Raw genomic sequence first — 25,057 nt, 5'->3', positions numbered from 1 at the left:
TTCTGAACGCGGTTGTTTATCCTCAGATGACAATTCAGACGAGGGCCTGCTTTAGAGTTTGGCAGAACAGTTTATCCATTACAAACGTGACAAATATCCTGTCCACCGTATTACAAGTGCATTATACCCAGGGCCAATAGAACTGTGTGGTCGTGCAGCTGCAGCACTTTTCGCATAGTTATGGATTTGCCGCATTTGCCACATAATCCATAATTTGCTGCATGATCTGCAGATTTTAATTTTAAAAAAAATGTGTTTCCAGTTCAAACGGTTCAAAAGTTACTAAAAATGAAGCAACACATTTTGCCACGCAGTGGAAGGCTCTTTGCACAGGTTGACTGGTCACCTTTCTGTTGCTTATTGCTACATTTGGGTGTTAAACTGGTACTAATGAGGTGCATTCTATGCACAGACATTGTTAACAAATGTATAAATCACAACATAATTAAATAATACTATCATTAAATGTGCCACATTACACCACATAATTTGATTTTTCTTGCCGGAGGCAACAATACATGTCCAAACCTGTTGGCGGAAAAAAACAATTTAACAATGGTGTCGATGCCCATGTGCACTTTCACCGAAAAGGGGAGTCACCTTACCTCGTGACTGGAAAGACTTCTTCAAATAAAAACAACTTGCAAACATCCAGACCCAACATTAGATGGCAGGAGTATGCAAAGCATGTGATCTACAGCTCACATGCCTCAAATTTTGTTTTTTTCTTGCTGCATAATTGAGTTAACCCTGCTGCATACTTTGGCCCTCCGTGCCGCATAATTCAAGCGGCCCTAATTATAAACCCAAATGCACTTGTAATATGGCGGACGGGATATTCGTCACGTTAGTGGTGAAGTGACCCTTCTGCCGAACTCTAAACCACGCCCTTAATTTCGAAAGTTGACCAATCCAAAACAGATGGATCACTGTGCAGAAAAATCTATGTTTCAAAAGAAATATTTTACTACCAGCCCACTAGACAGTTCTAAAATTAAGGGAATTCCTTTAAATTGCTTCTCGCATAAAATATCGCTCTAAATTAAATACGCAGATGCAAGCTGGAAACCTATAATATGCAACAGGCAGCCAAAGAGCAGCTCTAATCATAAATATTGCAGAAACTTCTGTCGCTGCTTGAGGCTGTTTCCTCGAATTTACCTCCTCCAACCAATTTTCTCATTTCTATTTTTTATTTTTTAGTAAAAAACTAGAAAGAACCTCTTGTTTCCAGAGCTTCTATAGTTCTCCATAAACATTTGTATCCACGTTTCAATGTGAAATACTCAGGATGAGCTATGTACACAATGGTGTCAGTTTAAACTGCCATAAATATATATGCTATATTTTGGGTAAAATAAAATAAAATAAAATACCATAACATAAAAGCAGCTGAAGGGGGTTCGGAGTGTAATTTACAACGAGTTATTTACATTTGTTCAGAGTTTGTTACATGGGCTATGTAAACAAATATTTTACACTTTGGAACTACAAATACACAAAAACGAAACAAAAGAAAAAATTGCATAGAAAATGCACTGGAAATTTAGTGGAGTTAGTTTTGCATCTGTGACACAACAGAACGGAATCGGAGGGAAATCATAATTTCTTGTAATGGTATAGCTCATTCACTAAGACTGATATGCTTGTAAACGCATTCCAAAAGTCACCATATTGGAACGGTTGGGTATACCCTTGTGGACATTTTCAATACTTTGTTAGCATCTGAGTAAATGATACTTTAAACTCGCTGTCTGAGAAGAGCCATTTGCTTATATAAACTATAGTTTCATGCCGTTTCTGTTCTCATTCAAATAAGTAAGCCGTGTGCAACAACTTCAGAATCTAAATAAGTTAGGGATATCGGGTATTGAGATAGTTGTCAACACTTGCATTAACCATGAAAGACCGGTGGCAATGATGGAAAAATGCAGGCAACATTTCACCGCCCAGGAATTTCAAAAGTGAAGTTCGTTGCTCTTCCAAAACTTTTAATTCAAGTGGGGTGACATAACCCCCTGTGATCCCCTTGCCTCGGGAGTAGTGGTGCAGTCAGGCAGCCCATAGTCAAACTTCTGCTCTCCCGGCCCCCGGTTCCTCAAATCCCTCTACTGGCCTCGGTGGTCCACACTCACACAGTGGGCCTCTGCACTGCTGCCCATGGCTCATGCAGTTTGGCACTACGGGTACCTGTGTCAGGTGCAGGTAAAAGATTTCTGAAATCTTTATTGTTCAAAAAAAGATGTGAAAGGTGGCCTGTAAAAAATCTGTGTAAAAAAACAGGAATTTATGCAACAGGCATTATAACGCTTAAACACTTTGCAGAAGTTTTGTAATCTTGATTTAATCAGTGAATGCACCTTTGTTTAAATTCCAATTTTCAAATCTAGCAGTTTGGTCTAAGGTGTATTCCAAATTCGACTTGCTCAGAAGGCCATACAGACTACATTTTTTTTAAATGAACTAGTCCAAAAGCCACCCAAAAAAACAGGTGGACGGCTTAGTACTGCAGAGCTGAGAAGTTCTGGTGTGTTCCATGTCTGTTGGGGGAGCAGGAGACTTTGCTTACTCGACACTAGTTATATGTCGTGCAAAAACTGAGCCACAAAAAGTAGTGTTTTTAGTGGGACTTGGATTAGTAAAGGAAGTTTATAGTGTTGTTTCATACTGTGAGTGGGTGGGATTTGTTGTATACCACAAAGGTCTAGATCAACTGGATCAAGTCTGTCCAGCAGGAAGATTCACCCAGGCTTACAATTACATACCAAGCAGGAGAAGGATTTAATTTAGCAGGGTTTCCGTCACACCGCAAGCAAGACTAGTTTGTTGCCAGATTTTCAAGATAACAAGGATTATGAGAATGAGTTAGATGTATTGTATGCAGATCTATCTAACGTCGATGTGGATACCTTGAAAGTCTTAACCACCCATACCTTCCCTGACCCATATGTCTTTGCTATTGGATTGCGGGAAACCACAATTAGCTCCTGACATCAGTGTTGCTGTAGCCGAAGGACCTCAAAAAGGATGGCCAACCTTTTGTGATCAAAGAAACCACCTTTGGGAAATCTTACAGGACATGGACGATAATCTTGGGGTAAACACGATTATCCTGTGTTACGCGATGCTCTGCAGCAGGGCGATGTTCTCTTCTGACAGAATCCAGAGAGATTGACCAAAGTGTTTTCTAAGTGGTGCAGGAGTTGAACACTAATCATAAGGGGCTCAGAGTTGTTGAGGATATTCTTTTAATATAGTCAAGAAGTCGTTTACATTGCAGACAAGATTTGGGTGTTTTAGCTCTCGATGCTCTTGAATCTATCCGTGCAAGGGCGCAAACTTTTGTCCCACTGATTTGTAACTAATATTACAAATTATCAATGGATAAATCAACTTGCGCACTATATGGAAGCTATACAAAATTTAACCGGGCCAGACAAATGTGGACAGCCACCAACTAATGTCAATGGCAAAGCATATAACTTGTCTAATGGCTGCTAAAAGCATAAGACAAGATGTATGCTGGCTATCCAGATGAGGTGTTTTCCATTGCATCTATTGAGCTATTTCTATACAACAGAACCTCGAAATACTTTGCTGCAGAGGGGCATTTCAGTTCTATCAGACTAACTGTTTTGGATTAACACAAACCATATTTTTATTTTCCAGTATCTACAGGAGATGGTGCCCTCGACTCATAGAAAGCAAGAGGCAAGAAGTTGACTAACAGGAGCAGGGCAAAGTGAGGGAAAAGGAAAAGGAAAGTAAGGGGATAAGGGGATACAATTTGAAGGTGATGATTGAAGGTTGGAAAAGAGGCCGACAACAGATAAGGCAAGAGAAGGGGCAATTATGAGGAAGGGGCCAGAGGAAGAACAGAGACAGAAGCAGGAATAAACCCGGAGAACTGGCATGAGCAGACCCTATTAGAGAAGTAAATCAACAAAAGACAGTGAGAAAATATGTGAGGCTCAAGGGTCACCCCTAATCTGCAGACAACAGGAAAGAGGCAGCGAGCGGTGAGACGGGGGCATCTGAGGATCCCATCAATAATAATGCAAGACAAAGACTTGTGTGAGACTTCTAAGCAGTAAAACTAGACCTCAAGTGGGAAAAGGTTTCCTTTTTCCCTTGTTTTCGGATTTGGAACACGTTTTCAGTTCAGGATATAGGTATTTTAGTCTACATACAACTTTTTAGGCAGTGTAAGAGGTCTCCTTGCCAGGTACCTCTTACCACTGGAGCAGCCGAAACAACATTAAAATATGGACAATGTCCGAGTATATTGTATGTACACAAAAATGTACTCAAATAACGTAAGTCATTGTCACAATATGTTTTAATGCCAGACTTTGCAAGATAACGTCCCAAGAGATGAGACATCTGAGAAGCTTCACACTTGTAGAATTTAGGATGAGATCTGACAACAGGCTAGATGCCCAGCCTGAGAAGAAAAGCGAGCGCGCAGCTCTGCAGTGTGCAAAACAGGCAGGGGGAAGCCCTCCTTTCCACCATTTCAGAAGATAGGACCGGTTGCCTCAGACACGCCAGAACACTGCTCCACTACATTTACAAACACAGGTCTACTTGAAGTTTTGGCGTTATTTCATGGATTTGATGTGCATTATGATTTTTTTGTAATTTGACAGAACTCACTTCTGCTGTTATTAATAATGTCAGGCACGTGTGACATCACTTCCTATGGTACTGGTTTAAACTCGTAGGAATTGTCAAAATTTGACAGCTCTAGTAATGCAAAGTACATTTGGTTCGACGGTGGCAAATATCCTGGCATACTTATGACGCTTGTTGCACGTCATCTGACATTTTCCACTGTTCTCTTCCCTTGTGAAATTTGACTGGGGCATGAGATTGCACATGCGAGGCAAGGCTGGGGTGGTGGGAGTGAAGGGTGACCTCTATTTGTAAAGCAGCACTGGTTACCATACTTTCAGGGTCTGGAGAGTGGTCCCTCGGTGTACGAGGCTGTCCAAATGTTTAGATCTGCTATTATCAGAAATGCCACTATCTCAGGACATCTAAACTTTTTATAAATCTGAACATTTGGCCTGCAGTCACCCCAGCCACTCACTTGAATTCACTCGACACGCCAGGGGGTTAATTCTTAGTGATACCAATGGCTGAGTGGTGCACATTGTTTAAAAATAAAATTTTTAAAAAAGTACAAAAACAAAACCAGACGTAGGCAATGGCTGACATTTTTTAAAGCAAATACAGCTATAAAACGACAACATTTAAATACTGCTTTCCCGCTTGCACGCGACGCCATGGCAGCTGTTTGAGCAGCTTCTGGTATATGGCCATAGTGAGTTTGTTGCAGGTTTTACAATAAGGTGGCTTCACCTTGCTGAAGGCTTTCGAGGGAAACCCTACAAAAGAGATCTTCGAGCAGGCTGAACGTTTTCTCATTTTGTTTCCTTTTGCTATACTGTTGAAACTAAACGTCACATTTGTATAAAAAATAAAGATTATGTTCCTCTTAGAATATTTTAGACAGTTGTATCTGTGTTTTACAAAAAGTTGACCTTAATAGTGCCAATCCACACAACTGGAATTAGCATCTGAAAGGTCTTTGAAAAGGAGAAAGGGGCATTGTACATCAATACAAAGGTTCAATCCATCTATGTGCAATAGATAATTTGTCACTGAACACCTTGGAATGTGGGTTTGGAGCGTTGCCCCGCGTCTACAAAAGTAACAGGGTGATGACGAGGAAACTAAGGGATAGGAGAAGAGAGAATCAACATGTAATCATTTGTACCGTACATTTAGTTAAATATAAACATTTGTTATTTATACATAAAATTGTTTCCAAAAACCTAGCTACTAATAAATGATTTCGTTGCCTTTTTCCTTTTCCCACTGTCCAGTACGAACCGCTTTCAACAGCAACCTCGTGGCACCAGCGCACTTTCAAGTTCACTTACACGTTGTCGGCAAATGTTTATCCTTCCTTTTTAAGCGCCCCTTTCACCGGAAACTGCAAATATACAAAATGCAATTACAAAAATGAATCCCTTTTAAGTACGTTTCCGGTCACTGCAGATGCTTTCTTTTGCCATGGAAAAGCAAAAAAAGATGGCTTCCAACCCAACCCTTCTTTACAATGCGAAATGTCACTCCGTGTGCCCAGAGAGTGAAAGTTAGGCAAGGTTAGCATTAGGCAAGGTTAGCAATTACGTAGAACAGCAAGGTCCGCGGATTGACACAACTCTCTCGACGACGTCACCAGGCTTCTTCTGTGTACGGTTAAGATTCCCTTCTGTTCCGCTGAAAAAGCCACAGAAAACCCAGGCCACATTTCAACCTGGAATTAGGACCAACATTTCAACTCCTGCTCTGCAGGCTTGCCCCTTCTCAACCAGCAGCTTTGTGCTTCCCCCCACAGCACCCGCACACCTCACCGCAGTGGTGGCATGCTCTCAAGGGGGGGTAGCAGCACATACAGGGGGCGATAAAGGACAAGGCCACCAGGGCTAGCCACCGCAGGCAGAACTTGTCATCACCAGTGTCACAAGAGCAGGGGTCCGAGAAGTCTCCCTCCGAGTCCGACATACAGTGATACAGCATGCTTTCTGCACAAAGCATGCAGCTCACTTGGTAGATGCACCTGCGGATGGGGTCAGGGGCATCTTGGCATTTCCCTCTGCTGTTTTCTTCGTGATTGAACCTTTCCTGGCAGTAGATGCACCGTGACCTTTCCCCTTCTTCTATCCTGCGCTTGGACTTCTTCAGCTTTAGAGAGGATGGCTGGCTCTTGAACACCACAGAGCCTTTGGAGTCTTTGAGAGAGTTCAACTCGGCCCCATCCATGCCAGAGTAGAGATAGTCAGACTTCTTCTGGTCAGACTTGGACATCGGAGTGTTGGGGTCCAGGTCTTCCTGCTCCAGATCACTCTTCCAGATGTCGGGGTGTCTGTAGTCCGCATACCGTCGGATGATAATGTCGCGAGGGTTGATTCGGACAATCTCTTCTTCATCCTGAAAGCTGACATGTCGAATTGACTTTAGTGGGACCTGTGAAGAAAAAATTAACGCTGTAAATCTCGTTGACATTGAGTCAAAGCAGTCTTATTCAGGTTACTCCGTTCTACACAGAAGTTACACAACACAAAGCCTTGAACATGGTTGATTCTGGACCTGATCATAATTCAAACCCCTTTTTTCCATCGACATCTTTGATGAACAACTTCAATCCCTTGTGTTTAGAAATCTTCTGTAATACACTGATTTTACTTGGAAATATTTGTGTCTTTTTTTCTTTAGGACCAAGAAAGTAATTCACATTTCCTTCCCATTCAGAAATTACCCAACATCTCCAATGAGTGGGAAGGTGACATTTAATCCCCAAAAAGGGGTACTTCTAATCAACTACTCTTAAGATAATGAAGTAATGTCTATGTTCTAACCAATCTGCACAGGTATGCCTTGTCTTGCAATACATCTAAATGTGGGAAATGTGCAGCTGATGGCATTGGGAAGAGAACATCTAGATTCTAGGATCAGGAGGATAAGAAAGTTGAGTCAAAATTATGGGGGTAGAAAAGAGAGAAGGAGCTCAAAGACAGGCTGGTGGCTTTCACTGGGGTCCTGAATCAGAGGGAGGAAACAGAACTTTTTCACAAATGTACTGTGCTATGGAGAGGATAAACTTCTTATCCCTTATGGTTTGGTGCAGCTACCTAGTAATGGCTTACGGTGCTGCTTGAGACATAAGCCAATGTCTTCTTTTTGTATGCTGGTGCGCGCTTACAAAATTTGTCTAACGCTGTGCACAATTTTGGTTGTTCCTCCAAGAAAATAAACAGCAAAAAAGACCCCCATACATGATAACAATTTCAAAAACAAAATCATACTTTAAAGGGAAATGGTAATGCGGTTGTTGTGTCCCAGATTTCTACAAATGTTTAAACATTATAGTGCAAATTGGAGAAATACACAGAAAGGTGGCCTAACTAGTGAAAAGAGTTTTAGGAGTTATCATACAAAGAACATATGTATAAAAAGAATATTTGGTAGTTTAAAAAAAAAATTGGGAGCGAACAGGTTTTTTTATTTGTAGATGTTTAAAGAAAAGCTGTCAACATGAAAGCAAAGGAAATCATGACTCAAAGGATAACAGTAAACAAAAAGACACGATTTAGATGAGATAGCAAATTATGTCCTAAACCAGTGATACTCAAAGTATGGCCGGTGGGCCACATGCGGCCCCCCTGACCTTCAGATGCAACTGAAGCCCACTGGTCAACAGCAGCACTTGGCTGTTGTTTACTCGAATCAGCCCGAACATTAAAACGATTTTAAATTAATGGGCAAGCATTTGTTTTCAGGTTAATTGAAGTTAAAGAAAGGAAGTAACGAAGGATTCCTACACCACTCACTTTTAGTAACACTTTCATTTATAAAGACATCTTGCAACAAAGGAATGAAAATATGATAGTCTCTTCAAAATTCAAAAACTGCGTTTCATTAACATGCAGAACTGTTTCACGTTAGTGCATCAAAATTTTGTAACATATTTTTCAAACATGAATTTAAGAAACATTCATGCTTCCTTCCGCTGACAACAACAATAATCGCTATAGTGAACTAAGAAAATCACTTGTTATGTGCACTCTTTGGGTGGCCTGGGTTGCTATTACACATTGACAACACTATAGTTTATGAAATCATACACAGGAGAATATTTCTTACATGACACATCCTGTAGTCATATATTTCAAGGTCCTCTCATATGTGATAATGAAGAAAAAGGAGGGAAAGTGAAATAAAACAACAGCCTAGAATCACACAATTTGTTTAGGTGGGGAAGCCGGGTTTGATACCAGGTTTTCTGGTTTTACATTGTGCTATTCATCCACTAGATGTACATGCTTCACATCCCCTACACCCACCTTACAGTGCCCAACCCCGCCACCCCCAACTGCCACCCAGCTGGCCTCAATGTGGCCCTCAGTCACACCACAGACCAAACTTTTTGGCCCTTGGGAAAATGTTTGTAAGTACCCATGTTCTAAACATAAGAGGTGCAAAGTTCTTGTACTGCCTACGCTGTGTGGTTGGTGGAAGCTCTTTATTACTTGAACGCCTCAAAGAATGCTACTCTTGACAATGTTGAAGTGCCTTAAAAAAGTAATGGTTTCTCAACAGTAGGGGGCAGTGTGATTAGTTGGATCCCTTCCAACTTCTTTATCGTATAATATTAATTGATGACAATTACATCAGGATACAATCTAGAGATGAACAAAACTTGTTAGTTTCACTACTGACAAAGTGACCAAAAAATGTCCATCCACTGTTCACAGGAAAATAAAGGGAACTCCATTGGTACAAAACATGGACAAGTGAAGATATTCATTCAGAGAAGTTATGGATTTCAGGAGAAAACCAAAATATCCATAAAAGTGGCAAAAGGGTTTTAATTTAAGGCTTCAAGGAATGATGTAAGAAACTGGAGAGGTCCCCATATCTGTACAACAGCAATCTAGTATGTCAAATCCTATGATTAAGATTTTAACGTTGCTTAACCATGAATAATTATCCCATGCCTCGGCTGCTCCACACAGAGGTTTAGAAGGAAGCGACACAGACTTGTAAACTTTGTTCTTAATCATGGGCATCGTTATTAAATGTATGACCAATATTTTACCCGTATGTGGAAACGGAAAACCCTTTTAAAAAAAATAATATTTCTTTCAAATACATTTCTTATGCTTTGTGAGGTAACATTTCTTGTGCATAAGTACATTGGAATAAAACTATATTTTAAAACAGCATGACAAAAAAGTATTATAGAAGTTATTTCTTATTGTAAAAAATAAAAATGACAGTTTGTCTATAATATTTATACAGTGAGAAGCCAGCCAAAAGGCAGTGGAGAACAGAGAAGAGAGCCAGAGATCTTATGCTAAATTAACTGAGCCTTTCTTCAAGGTAGCCAAGCTGATCAAGAGCCTTAAAGTGCACTACATTAACAGTTAGCCAGCAATTTGCCCTGTTATTTATTTATTCTAGAAAACAATTTGTGAAGCAGCTTTTACTTCAGTAAAAGCCATTTGGTGCCTCCTATTTTTGAACCTTCATGAAGCTTTTTGAGAAGGGACTGAATGGCTGTTGTGTGAGAATGTAAGAAGCTGTGGTGGCTCCGGGGACCTGATTTAGACACCTCATTGGTAAAAACTGTGGAACAGAAGGCGCGGGTAACTAGGGGGCTTCTGGAGTCCTCAGACACTGGGGACCGGTTGTCCTGGCAGCGCTTCATCCCCTGATGGAGGAAGTACTTATTAATAAGTAGGGGATGCACCTATCGGGCACTAAAGTGACCCCCAACCCCCTCAGGGCCCTCGTAACGTCCACTACCCAGCGTCTATTCCCTCGCCAACTTGTCGATCTATGGATACTGGTAGTGGTCTTTGAGGAATGGGAGAACCTGCTTTGACAAGATGCTGAAGGATGGAAGGGAGCTGCCCTCTTCGCAGTGCAGCATTGACCGCTTTAAGAATCCCGGGATGGGGGCATCAAAAGCTCCTCTGCTGGGGACTCACACAATAGTGAGCGCTACTCGATCTCATCTGCAGAAATATTACAGGCAATATGTGAGTCTCTGAATTGTCGGATTTATGGTGCTGAGGTTCCTCTACTTCGCCTGGATCTGGGCAATCGCTTCAACAGGACTTCAAAAGGCTTCAGGAAGTGATACTACAGCTTGAACGAAGGGCCGAAGACGCAGAGCCCAGATCACAACTTAACAACTTGAATGCAGTAAGAGCCTCCGATGGCCTTGATGGGACAAAACCTGAAATGTTCTTCTCGGACTGGTTCAGATCCTGGGTCCCCGCACAGGACAGGCCTGCTTGCTTTGTGACAGAGAGGTTGCATAGGGGCCTCATCAAGAAGCTGCCCACGGAGCTCCACCTCACCCAGTTATCCTTAGGCTCCTGAACAATAAGGATAGAGATGCTATGACCGGCGGACAGTCCTTCGTATCTCCTCAAAAGTCATGATCTTCACTGACTACACCGCTCGAGTCCAGTAGCAAATGAAAAGAGTTGGAGAGGTTAAGGTCAAACTGAGGGTGATGTAGATGCAATACATGCTGATGTATCCGGCAAGTCTAAAAGACATTCACCAGGCAAAGTTTTTTTGTGTTGATACTGTTGAGGCAGCCTGCAACTGGATGGAGGAGCAGGTGCCGAACAGAGCACTAGTGGAGCACAGACTAATCCGGAACTAACACATGGTCAACGGTGCCTCAGCTTAGACCCAGATGTTTCGGACGAAGGGGAGGGCCAAGTCAGTGCCCTGCAAATCGAGGAAGGTCCAAGAAGCCTCTGCCTAGACCCAGAAGTCTCAAATGAAGGGGGAGGGCCAACTCAGTGTCCTGCAAATCGAGGAAGGTCCAAGAAGCCTCCGCCTAGACCCAGATGTCTCAAATGAAGGGGGAGGGCCAAATCAGTGTCCTGCAAATCGAGGAAGGTCCAAGAAGCCTCCGCCTTGACCCAGATGTCTCGGACGAAGGGGGAGGGCCAAGTCAATGTCCTGCAAATCGAGGAAGGTCCAAGAAGAAGCCTACTTATCTGCTTTCGATGGCGGCAACCTCAACTCTCAAACTTTCAATCAGGCAGATAATGTAAACATCTCGGAGATCAGGTGATGCCCGCTGACGTAGCTCTGAAGGATAGATTTGGTTGACTTTGGTCTTCCTGTAATGAGGCGATGACTGGACCAGCCATCTGGCTGGGACTGGAGGGGTGAAGGGGGCTTGATACCGCCCACTCCCATTCTGCATGTCTGACCGCATTCTTTCCTTTCATTAACTTGTGTGATGCATGCAATGAGGGCCTTTTAGCAGTGTAGATAAGTAAAGACTGGGACGCTGTTTATTACTAAGGTCTTTGCTACCAGTTGATGGGCAGGGCACAAGTCGGGGTACCACGCGGGTGGACGGCATCCCCCCACTTATTTTCCAGGGTTTTCCAGGGTGGACGCCGTCCACCCTTCCCAAATAGGAGCTCGCACAAAGTCCACAAAGAATGCATTTCCGGGTGTCTGGCTGAATCTTCTTGGACTGCCTGCCTGTCACCACGCCCCTGCACCTGCACCACCGTTGCCAGGGTACCCACCAATAGACGCTGAAATCTTACACGGCTGTATTCCTTGCCTGCTGCCCGACCTGCCTCCGCCTCCCGCTCCAGGCTTTCCTTCACTCCCCGGCCTCGCCTGCTGCCTGCCCTCCTCGAGACTCCACTCCCGGCCTCAGCCGGATAACAGACTCTGCCAATATTGCACCTCACTGCCAGCTTTTCTGGCCCATCATCCCCTAATGAGAAAAGATTAGCGGGTACCTGGAAGTCAAACGGGGGGGGGGGCGCGGGGGAGGGGGTGGAGGTGTATGTGCTATGTGCTCTCGGTGAGAAAGCAGTTCCAGAAAAATTTGCGATCACTGTTGACAAGTCTCGCAGGTGACCTTCCGAAACTAAAACGTGATCACATCCATGTTCCTTACTCTTTTGGCACAGCCATGTGCTAACTGATTTAATGTGTGCCTCGCCAGACAATAAAAGGAGCAGTACTGCATCTATTTCGACATCGCCACCAAAGGTCGAGTATTTCCAAGAATTACATTTTTAATTTTACATCTTTAACACCCAGAAAATAAACTTCGCTTTCAGAAAAAGAAAAAGAAAAATATTGTGAAAAGTATCAGACGTGTTTTAGAGTAACAATGCAGCAGGATTTTTATTTCTGCCGTTGCAGAGGCGGTCCTCTATTCAGCTAGAAGTAGTGTTGGGGGGAAAGTCCTCTATCCCATTTAATTTTATAGGTGATGGGGTGGCGTGGTTTAGAAAGCAGGGGGCCAGAGCCATAATCCCAGCTATTCCGTTTGACCAAAGTATGTGATCGTGGGCAGAACCAGGGCGTAACACCAGCTTCTCCCCATAGTGTGTACATTTGGGCATAAGAGGGTCCATTCCCTTGTTTGTAAAAATGTGAGCATTTAAATGCAGCTTAGTCTGTAAACAAAGAAAATCTCAAAACGCATGTTAATTTTAAAATAATTCACTCATCACCTTGATGCTTCTTGTGCCCATTTTATCTGTATTTATCCATTTTTATTTTGTGCTTTGCATATAAATGAGGTTGTCAAACTGTAAATTTCCATATTTATTTAACTGATAGGCGAGCACTCATACTTTGCTGTTTGGCGAGTTTTAGCTATTAAGCTGGCAAATATTACATAACAATACATCCACTGTAAATAATAGCATTATACCATAAATGTATGTTGATATATGCCTTTATTTAAAGAAATGTCCTCCTGTTTTTTTATTTACATGCTGTCCAACTGTTGGTCTATAATTTATGAAAGACAGCACAGAGAGTCACTTAAAAGTATGACAATTTTCTGTATTTATCCACTTTTACAAATAAATGTAGACCGTAAACACATTGTTTTCTGTCTGTATTTATCTGTAAAAACTGGGAGCCTTACACATAAGCATCCTTTACAAGTGCGTAACAAAGTTTGAGGAACTGTATCTTTTTCTTTTCTCTTAACCAATGCTCCTCTGCACATCATGCATGGCCTTTCCAATTGACTTTCCTCTTAGTTCCCTTGTGGAATTGTCGTTAGGGCAAGGAAGCATGGATGTTTCTAAGTTTAGGGTTAAAAATGCTCACTTTTGAAAGGTCTCCATGCATTCATTAAAGGCAAACTGCTGTGTCGCCAACATCCAAAAGCGCTTTAACCTCTTCAAATATAAACATTTGGGTGCTCAAGATTGATGGACATCTATGGAATGCCTCAGAATCGTTTCTAAGGAATGAATGACGGTGACAGCAGGATGCCTCCATTCCTTCAACTATGAAAATGCTGACAGTTGCCTAATGTGGAATCTTTTATTTACACTACAGCTACAGTATCTTGGGAGCCATCCTATTCAACAGATCTCCCTGCCTTGCATTTGTTCTGCTCACACCTGTCGTGATGTCACTTCCTGTCGTGATGTCACTTCCTGTCGTGATGTCACTCCCTGTTGTGATGTCACTCCCTGTTGTGATGTCACTTCCTGTTGTGATGTCACTTCCTGTGACCACGCCTAACTTGGAGAGTCCCCCCACTTCTTTTTTTAGGACTTGTGCCCTGTTGATGGGTATTACATTTACGGGAGACAAAGACTTCCTTTTTAGAAGTGTGGGGTGGAGGACTACAATGGGGGTTGTTGGTTGCAATCCTATGCTGCAGTAGTCTGAGTTTTGGCTCTTTAACCCCATCGCTGCTGATGACGAGCTCAGCTCGTCATCAGCCACGGGTGGCGTGTGCTGATGACGAGCTGAGCTCGTCATGCAACGCGGAAAACGGAAAACAGCCGCACAGCGCAAAAATCGCCGCAGCAGCGAAGCGGATAAACACCCTGCTCATGTGGTCCTATACAGAGGAGGAGGCGTAGGTAGTTGTGACCCAGTACATTGAGAGGGAGAGAGGGAAGAGGTGGGGAGAGTTTTGGAAGTCACCATAGGGCTTATTGTTTAGAGGATACTGCTCGCAGTTTCAATAGCTCACTGATGGGATGGGATGCAACATAAGGCGGGAAACAAGGTAAAGGCCCCATAGCAGTGCTTAATTTGTATAAAAAAATGTAAGCACCATGGCTCTCGTCAGGAGCCCGCTGCAGTTTAAACCACTCATTACCCCTACCAGCCACAGTAGCTACACAACTACTAACCATAACACGCCTACAAGTGTGACAGTTCGGACTCTTCAAGGCCCCCAAAGCTATAAGAATGGCTTGGGCGGCAGATAATAGTAATGTATACTGTATATTGAATTAGTAATGGACTGTTGGTGTGGTCATCTCTAAATCAGCCAGACAGTGCCACCTTGTGGCAGACTGTCACAAGCACCGCTGTTGACAATTAAGTGCCTGTGCCGAGCACTGGAAACCACCGGCTCAGATTAAGCACTGCCCCATAGACAATCAACAGTGACTACCTGAGGCAATGTGTAACAATAAAAAATCCTGTAGTGGAATGTTATTGACCTGGTTAGTAAATTTCAGAGGGGAGTAACCACTCTTGCGAAGATTAAAAGAAAGTGACCTTGATTAAAACAATGTCACTATTTTCAGGTGTAGGAATATAGCTTGCTAGCTGGCATCACTGAGGATACTATGTGGCACTGCACATGTCTCTTCAGGATGCACATACAATATTTTATAAGAATAGCCAGGTTCAGTCTACTGAAAAAAAGCAACTGGAACATTCTCCTTCACCACTGTATCACATTGGTTGCCTAGGTACAACACAATCTTTATGGTGCCTGGAAGGCCCACTTCACATCCCGAACTGAAGGGGTTTTCACTATAGGTGACATTATGCATAATTAGGTGAAATGCATCTTGCACTCAAAGAATTACACAAATGGTCTGTTCAAGTAAATATTCAACTCAGTAATGTAATTTTTAGATGATTTTATGGTCACTCACGTCAGAACACTGTCACTCGGGGTCGGATTTGTAGATGTGAGCATAAAGATTACCTAGGAGGTCCATTCGATAAAAAATCTATCTGAAATATGTGTTGGCCACCCACGGTAAAGGAACTGTTGCTCGCATTCAAAACACTGCAGCTCGCATTTGAATTTGTAGTTTCATGCTCAAAAACTACCTGAATGGTTCACTTAGGTAAAGTAATATGCCCTGATGAGGAAATTCTGGATGTGAGGCTACAACAAAAATAGTAATTGATAATTACCCCTATGCATATTGCATGGCATTTGATGCTCAAGTCTAGATTCTATAATGTGATCTGTACTAATTTGAACTTCCTGCATGCTAACTTGGAAGCATCTGCTGTACAGCTTAGCTACATTTGTTTACCAATCTCTGCTGATCTTCCCACACTATTAACAATATGATGACAATAATGTGGATAGGCCGCCATAAGGGTGTACACCTCCACCGTTCCCAGGCGCCTGATGCCCTAAAAACCACAACGTCCACCAAGCTACACACACCAAAGGCATATAGTGGTCCCAGTTTTCGCCCACTCCCCCCTCACAACTCCACCTTCCTAGCAGAAAAGTCACAATGTTGGTGCTAACACTACTCCCCCCCCCCCCCCACAATCTCAGCTTGGTGTTGGAAATCAGGACATCTTGTTGTCTCCACAGTCAGGGATGCTAATTCACATCCACCCAGTTACAACATTTATGCCCCGGTTGGGCATTTCTCATGGTGATAAATATTACTACCAAGAGACTTTTTGACAAAGGGCATATACTTAGCTCCATTCCCTCCTGCGAGGATGACACGAGACATGTGAGGCTGTCAGCATGGACGGGGAGAGCATAATACAGGGTTATACAAGCAATGTTGTTGTGATACTGTCCCTAATAATGTATCATGTCTTCTTGTACAACCTGATTGCTAATTATTGCCTACATACCGCGTCAATGTTGTATGGATATCGAAACTATCAATAAAGGTCCACTTGTAAAAAACAAATCACAATAATGTAAATGACACCTGGAGAACCTTCATGCAATATCTGGAATCCCAGATAAGAAAAGTAGACACCGAGATGCAAACAATTACCTGGCTATGACAGTACGTTCTTCTAGAGTTCAGTTCTTCAAAAGCTGTAGACCTGATGCTTGAGCTTCTGTAAGGTTCATCTGTAACTATCGACCCGTGCCGGAAAAAATGCTCTCTTGTAAAAGAATTGGATGTGTTATCTTGGTGTGCCTGAAACAAAGAAATTTTAGTATAGTTTATTTAAACATCATCTCAAAATAAACACAATCTCAGAGGGGTAAATCCACAACATGCCCACATGACATTCAACACCTACTGCTTTCAAAGTCTGCACCTCTGATCAATAAACAAGATCAGTATGGCATCTGCAACCCCACATTGTTTCCAAGAAAAAATAGTGTCCTTAGTTGTAGCAAATCAGTGAAAGACAAGTACCAGAGAAGGAGCATTTGGAAAGTAAGGAAAGCCTTTGAGGCCTAAAATAAGTAGAGCACTCGAGAGAGAGGCTCCTTCATGGGGCCCCAGACATCTCTAGGTCAGTGCTAAGGTAAGTGCAATGGAAAGGAAAATGCTAATTTCCGTTAACTAGAGTTCGCCAGCATGGGTGTGTTTTATGGATTCACTTGATGGATTGATTCCCTTTTGTCGATGTGGGACACATACCTTGACTATTCTGAATGAATTAAGTATGTGAATCTACGAAAGACTAAACGCTGGAGAACATCTGAGCTTCTGGAGTGAGTTAAGCATTAAAAGTGCTTTGGTTGCAGAGACGTTGACAAGATGAGCGCTCCCAGCATCTCTGTCAGCAAGAGTGAGAAGACTGGCTAATGTGGTTAGGCAGATCAATGGCCTGGCTGAGCCACTCCTTCGCCCAAAGAGAACTACAGGTGGCATGTGACACATAGAGATGACTCTGGTGATCATATGAAGAGGAGAGGAGAGCAGTCCTTTGACAAATAAAGCAAGAGCACTTTCACTAGAGCGAGGCGTTGCATGCTTTTGCAAAGCACATGTCCATTCCAATACTGCCAGGAAGCTAAAAGATTTACTACTGGAACCCTCAAGTTGTAAATAAGTAGAATAGTCAGTAAATCATGGAGCTGACACTTGTGTGGGACATGAACAGCTGCATATTGTTGCCTGACCCAGCAGAGTAGAGCCCAGGCCATCTGAGCAGGAGTCCAGTTCCACAGCTCGACACCCTGATGACAGAGTTGAGGGCCGTGCATGCACCACCTGCGTTTTGATGAAGAGTGATTTGGTCGTGTTGACTGCAAGGAGGAATACACTGTAGCCACACATTTAAAACAGGAAGATGGGGAACACATCAAGCCGAGCCCGGATCTTGCTGTGACGGAAGTTCTTTTCTGGAGCTAGAGCTGCCCACCCGAAGACTACACACTACCATTTGATACCACTTCTCATGCCCCCAGAATGCTTCTCTGAGACATTACTTAGTAAAACATGTTTAATTCCTGCCAATATTTGAGGAGAAAAAAATAATGGATAATCCCTGCTAACACATAATAGGCAATATGAAAGTAAACTAAGGGCCCAATTCTTCAAGGGCTCTTACACAATAGGAACAGTGCAATAAAGTGTAACCTCAATGCCTGACATGAATAGACATGGACTTCTTTTACAGGACAAGCAGACTGTGAGATGTTTTATACATTTATTCATCCTATTGGAACCATGGGAAACATCCCCTGCTTAGGGGCGGATGTGCATTCCTGTCCTAAGTGCCCAAGCTGCATGGATACCAGTACCCCCGACAATGATATTTGGTCATGGATAGAAATGGATCATGTGTGTGCGCTATGGTCTAGACCTGTCTCATGGTAATGATGTCTCATGGTTGTACGACTGGGAGGGGCGAACCAAGCAATACCCTCAGGAAGACAAGTTGGTATCGGATCTCGCCTTAGATCTTGCAACCCACCAACTCCGCTTGGAAAGTCGCCTTCCTACCCCTACGCTGGGTGGCCTCCTAGACCCCATCTTTTCCAACGTTCCTGATCTTCTTATCTCCACTCCATCTCCGAAACCATGGTCAGATCACCATCTAATAACATTTCGGTGGCAGATCCCTACCCCCCTCCCCCACCCCCGTCATAGACCTCCACCGAGCAAACCAACACGCCCCTGGGCTAAACTGGACCCGGAAACATGGAAGAACAACTTGGAGCGCTCCCTTCCACTGTGTGACTTAGATCCCATAGCAGCCGACTCGAGTTCTCAACATGGATAGGGAAAACACTGGACATTACTCTGCCGAAAAAATTCATGTGCAAACCCAGAAGTAAAGATTCCTCGCCCTGGTTCACCACAGAAGTACGCCTCCAAAAAAAGCTCTGTAAAAAATCTGAAAGGGCGTGGAGGAAGGACTTCGACCCTTTAAAAAAGCTAGAATATAAGCGCATGATGCTTAACTATAAAAAAGCTCTCAAAACAGCACAGTCCACGTATTTTTTTTTTTTTTAATTTTTAAAACCTTTATTTACAAATAGTGCACACAGCTATTCAGCCTTACATCCCGGAGGCTAGGCAGCAAAGCGAAACGCAGTAAATCAGAGTGCAAGAAGCAGAATGTCAGAACGAATGAAGGTTAGATTTGTCAGTTTTTTATATCAAAGGAAGAAGGAAAGAAAAGTACAGAAAGAGGCGCCGAAACGGGCGCTAAGAAAGAAGGCAATGAAACCAATGTGCAGTGAGGCCTAATCTAGGAGTCGGTCAAGCACAGTGACAACAGTTATAAGCAGAACAGTAGAGGTACTAAGAACGGTGGGAGAGGGAAACACAGGATGATAAGGATATCAAACCGTCAGTTGGAATCATGGGCTATGGGGACAAGTGTTCTTCCTGTGGAGCAGGTTCTGGAGGTATGCAAATGTCACCCCTGTACTCATTCCAAGCACCCCACAATTTCTGCCATTTTTTAGGTTTACCCCTGGCAACATAAACAGTCTTTTCCCGGAACATACACCAATCCATATTGGCCTTCCACTGTACCACCTTCGGGGTTGTCATTGCTCCCCACATCTGTGCTATGTCCCGCTTCGCAACCATATTCCCAAGGGTCACCCATTGGGTCTGGGCAATGTTGTAATCTGTCGGGCCCTACATATTTAAGAGGCATCTTCGGGCCTCCGCGTGTAATTCCACCCCGGTGACCTCGCTCATGATCGTGTGCACTCGCCTCCAATAGGAAGCTATCGCGTTGCATTCCCAAATGATGTGCATGAAGGTGGCGAGTGCACCACAACCACGCCTACAGAGGCCATCAGCAGAACGTCCCATGTGTATAAGCCGGGGGCCAGTGACATAGACTCTATGCAAGATCTTCAGCTGCACCAGCCGAAGACGGGAGGGGATAGCGACCTCCTTGGGGGATGACACAGCACATTGCCAGTCTTCATCGTCTATCTCTATCCCATCCCGCACCCATTGATCCCTCACCCCCAGGAGGAGATCTGTGCGAACATTGATAAGCTTCTTATATGTCAAGGAGATAGCACTGTCCGGCATGTGGCCATCCAGTACTCGATCCTCCAAGGGAGAACTATCGGGAATCTCCTCACCCTCCGGCATGATGGACAACAGTGCATGTCTCAGCTGAGCGTACCGGAAATATTCCGTCTCACCCAGCTGAAACTCCGACCGTAGTTGGGAAAAAGACTTTACCACCCCTCGCAACATCATGTCCTCCACCCGGGAAATGCCGATCAAGTCCCACTTGTCAAAGCCTTTAGTGTGCCATAGTTTACCCAGTATATCAGAATCGTAAAGTGGGGTCGCCTTTGTAAGCCTGTCTTTCCACCCCTGCGCCTTTGTGATTGCTCTCCAGATAGGCACAGCAGTTTTCGTTGGCCCAGACATCCGTCTATCAAGAGACCTCGTATATAGCGCCCTATGATATTTCCCGCCATCCAAGAGCCACCGATCCATAGCGTACCCTGGACTATCCGCAGGGCCATATAGGCCATGATTAATGGCTGCCAACTGAGAAGCCCAGTAATATCTTCGCACGTCAGGCAGCGCTATCCCCCCATCGTACCACGGGAGCGTGAGCTTCGTGATAGCAATGCGGGGCCGACCATCCCAAAGTAGGGCACGTTGCAAGCTCTCAATCTCACCAAAGTATCGGGCCGGGACCGGGTCCTGAGTGTTTTGCAGGGCGTAGAGAAATCTGGGCAAGGACATCATCTTGAATAGCGCCGCGCGCCCAAGCAGGGAAAGCGGATGTTTGCGCCACCCCTCCACATCCCGCCGGAGGCGAAGAAGAGGGGGATGCAAATTATTCTCGTAGCGCGCTTTAGGGTCAGTGGAGATGTAAATCCCCAAGTATTTGAATCCCTGTCTCGCGACCTGTATGCCACAGCCTCTCGGGAGGCGAGGCGTCCCCCCTTTCAGGACATACAAATGCGACTTCGACCAGTTAATAACCAAGCCGGAATACTGGCCAAAGAGTCGAAGCACGTCGCAGGCCACGATGAGAGACTTGCAAGGGGAAGTGAGATACAGAAGGATATCATCTGCATATAATGACACTCGGTCCTCGAAGTCAGGGGACCATCGGATGCCATGTACGTCTGGGTGGTTGCGTAGCCGTGCCGCCAATGGTTCGAGTGCAAGTGCGAACAAAAGGGGCGACAGAGGACAGCCCTGCCTGGTGCCCCTCTGAAGAGCAAAAGGTGCCGAAACTCGACCATTGACCGCTACATTAGCCAGCGGGCTAGCATACAGAAGTTTGACCCACCCTACGAATTCCGGACCGAAGCCGAGCTTCGCCAACACTGCCCACAGATAACTCCATTCAAGGGAGTCGAAAGCCATCGTGGCATCCAACGACACCAGGACAGCTGGCTCCTCAAGCATGTGGGCCCTAGCCAGGGCTCCGTGAAGTCTCCGAAGGTTAAGAGCAGTGTTGCGGTGTGGAATAAAGCCCGACTGGTCCGGGTGCACTAAGTCGCCGATGACGCCAATCAGTCGGTTGGCGAGCAATTTGGCTAGTATCTTAGGCTCCGCGTTTAATAGAGAGATGGGGCGATACGTTCGGCACAAATCTCTTGGCTTCCCTTCCTTATGGATAACCACAATGGTGGCCAATCTCTGGTCGTGGGGAAGCATGCCTGCCTCCCGCGCCTCAAGGAACACGTTCCGCAAGTGCGGGGAAACTACTTCTGGTTTGATTTTATAAAGTTCCACAGGGATACCATTGGGGCCAGGCGCCTTGCCAGTCCTTAGGGAGCGAATGGCGAGTGTAAATGCCCCGAAAGTAGTCTGAGAACGACTCAACGATTGCCCTCGGATCAGTGACCAGCAAACCGTCGTCCCCCAACACCTCCGGAACTACGCGACTGGCTCTCTCCTTCTTGTCGAGCCAAGCCAGGAGCTTGCCCGCCTTGTCACCAACATCATAAATCCTACCCTGTTGTTCTCTACCCATGACAATAGCAGCGTCGGAGGCAAGATCGCGGTATTCCAGTTGCTTAAGGGATAGGGTATGGAGCAGCTCAGGCGTAGGGCCCGCCTCCAATTGAGAGTCAGGCTCCATAATCTCCGCCTCAATGCGCACCATGTCGGCGTCTCTGCTCCTGCGGACGTCCGCTATGAGGGCTAAGGCCTCACCTCGCAAGACCGCCGTAAATGCCTCCCATAAGGTGGCGGCTGATGTAACCGACCCAACATTCTCATTGAAGTAGAACTCAATAGCCTTGGCCAAGAGTCCGCGCGTCTTTGGGTTCCGAAAGTACCATGGATTGACCACCACGGGCCGCTCGGCGACCACAATGTCGAAATCGAAGGACACCCACACCGGGGAATGGTCCGAGATGCCCCTCGCCAACAGGCGGGCCTCCGAGATCGCCGGCGCGTGGGCCGCCAAGGCAAGAACATAATCTATTCTCGAGAGGCTACCATGTGCTCCAGAATGAAACGAGTATTGGCTTTGAGTGGGATGCATGAGTCTCCAGCAGTCGACCAACCCCATAGTATCAAGGAAGTCGGGCAGCCATGATTGCGAACTACGGAGGTCTCTAGGCGGATGTCTGTCCAAGGTCCCGGAGCATACCGAATCACCCCCCACAATAAGCAACCCCGCATGTGGCGCTTCCAAGGTCCCGAAAAGTGTTGTTCTGCAGCCCCGGGGGAACATAAACCGAAACCAGAATCAAAGCAGGCCCTCCCACCGCCCCGTGACGGCAGCGTACCGCCCCCTCTCGTCCACGATAGTGGAGTCAATCTCGAAAGGGAGAGACGTGCGCACCATAATACCCGCCCCCCGGGATCCCGAAGAGAACCCTGAATGTGCCACCATCTTGAAACCCTTCCTGTTGAGCGCACGGCACGTATTCCCCACCAAGTGTGTCTCCTGTAACAGAACAACATCAGGCATATTTCTTTTGAACAATTGCAATACCACCCCTCTCTTAATGCGATCACCCAAGCCATTGACATTCCAACTCAGAACTTTTAATTTCCTACCCCCCATCGTCGTACCTCAGGCCTCCGCCGACCCCAAAAGACCCCACCGATGCATTAAACGAATCAGAGCATACAACACATTGCCTAAAAGAAGGAAGAAAGAAACAAAGAAAGCACACAAAACCAGCCCTCACACCACCCCCCACCATGCACCCCTGCATTAGACTAAAGAGCTCCCCCAACCAGCAGTGTCCCTGTCGCCCCATAAACTAAGCTACAAGAAGACCCTAGAGGAGAAAGGAGATCACGTAGTCCCCCCCGCCACCCTCCATGTAAGGAAAAGGATAGACACAATAAAGTGCAACAGCTTGGCATTATAGGTCATAGTCAACAGGTACACCAACCGACAAAGTTAGTGTGATGAATACTACTCCTGATGATCGGGGCCTCCAGAGGCACCTTCAGAATGTTCCTCGCGACGGTGCGGCAAAGTGTCCAGCCAGTCACTCGCAGCCTCAGGCATGTCGAAAAACAGAGCACGGCCATCGCGTTCAATACGCAGCGGGGAACATCATAGAGTATTTCAGCCCCAAGTCTCTGAGGCGCCGCTTCACTCCCGCAAAACTTTGGCGCTGTCTCTGAACAGTCCTAGTAAAGTACGGGTAGAAGTTCCATCCGCGTTCTGAAACTTGAGGGGCCATGTCGCCTCGAAGCCTGTAGGATCGCATCTCGATCTCTGAAGTTGAATAAGCGGGCGATGATGGGTCTCGGTGCGACGCCCGTCTTCGGAGGACCACCCGGTATCCTATGGGCCCGCTCGACCGAGAAGAAGTGGCTGAGGCCCGCCGGGGCCAAATGAGTCTTGATCAGGTCCTCGACAAAAAGGTCGGCGGCCGAGTCCTCTGCACCCTCCGGTACTCCAATAATGCGCACATTTTGCCGCCTGGCACGTCCCTCAAAGTCCTCCAGCCGCCTTGAGAACAGGTCATTGACCGACCTCAGATTCCGGACCTCCGTCTGCAGGTCCGAGACATCGGTCGTGAGGCTGGTAGTTTTAATGTCAAGCGATTTCACTCGGTCGTTTGTTTTACCAAGGTCGGCCCTAATCAAATTGAGGTCGATCGCAGGGTGTCCACTTTGTGCGCCAGTACCTCGTGCTGCTTATGCATCTCTGTTCGGATGCCAGCGATAGCCCCCATGATGTCCCGGAGCGTGGGCTCCGACCCGTCGGGCGAGCCCGAACCTAGAGAGTCTTTGGATTGAGCGGCAGCAGTTGGCGAGGTTCTGTGCTGGGCGTACCGGTCGATCTTGTTAGTCTGAGGTTGGACCGTCTTCCTGCTCGCCCGGTTCGCCGTTCTATCAGGATCGCCCCTGCCAGCCATGTTGGATCTAGGCAGAACAAAGGGTAGTACTCCGAGATCACTTCGGGCACTCAAGCGGGTGCGGAGCGTAGCTACCACAAATGTCCAGTCAGCAATAGGCCACTCCGCAGCTCCGTTCGCTCCGCCAGCTGGAACAGGAGGTGTTCACTCAGCATATCGATCATGCCATGCGTCATCGCAGCCGTCGGCCATCCCCGGGACAATGGTGCACCCCTGGCACCGAATTTCGACACAACGTAACTTCGTCAAGGAGTGCCGGATTTTGGAGCGGAAAGTGGATCCCGTGTCTACGACCATTCGCCAACCAGAATCCGCCACCGTGGATCAGGATTTTGACCAGGATTTATGCGGAGGGTCTCCGGAGCTCCGAGCTCACGAGGCCATCTTGCTTGCCCGCGAAGCTCCTCCTCCTCCACAGTCCACGTATTTTGATGAAAAAATCAGGTCTTCTGCCAGTTCTTCCAGGGAGACATTTCAAATTGTAAAAAAACTTTTAAAAATTCCTAATCCACCCCCTTCCGTGGGCCCTTCGACCAGCCGCTGCAACGAACTCACCAACTTTTTTGATTTCAAGATTAAAAAAATCCTCATCTCTCTCTCATCACCTCCTCCCGAGACTATTGATCCTCAAGACCGGTCTGAATTCCCTCCTCAGGCCGAGAAGCCCAAATTAGATTGGTTTGTCCCCAC

General features: G+C 45.6%; 1 protein-coding gene across 2 annotated transcripts in view; it reads right to left on the bottom strand.

Moving 5' to 3' along the window:
- Positions 1 to 1,174: 1,174 nt before the first annotated feature.
- The window catches only part of SPRED1 (sprouty related EVH1 domain containing 1), a 307,072-nt gene continuing 283,189 nt past the window's right edge, over positions 1,175 to 25,057 (bottom strand). The window contains exons 6-7 of one of the 2 annotated variants that reach the window (XM_086937023.1): positions 16,617 to 16,766; positions 1,175 to 7,038 (exon numbers count right to left, since the gene is read on the bottom strand). In XM_086937023.1, the coding sequence (XP_086793149.1) occupies positions 6,379 to 7,038; positions 16,617 to 16,766 (810 nt within the window). In that variant the 3' untranslated portion in view covers positions 1,175 to 6,378. The remainder of the gene's footprint in view (positions 7,039 to 16,616; positions 16,767 to 25,057) is intronic. The other variant, XM_086937021.1, reaches the window with a different exon arrangement.

This window comes from Lissotriton vulgaris, chromosome 9 (assembly GCF_964263255.1).
Source record: "Lissotriton vulgaris chromosome 9, aLisVul1.2, whole genome shotgun sequence".
NCBI lineage: Eukaryota > Metazoa > Chordata > Amphibia > Caudata > Salamandridae > Lissotriton > Lissotriton vulgaris.
The sequence above is the reverse complement of the archived record's forward strand: the minus strand, read 5'-3'. Positions and strand labels throughout refer to the sequence as shown.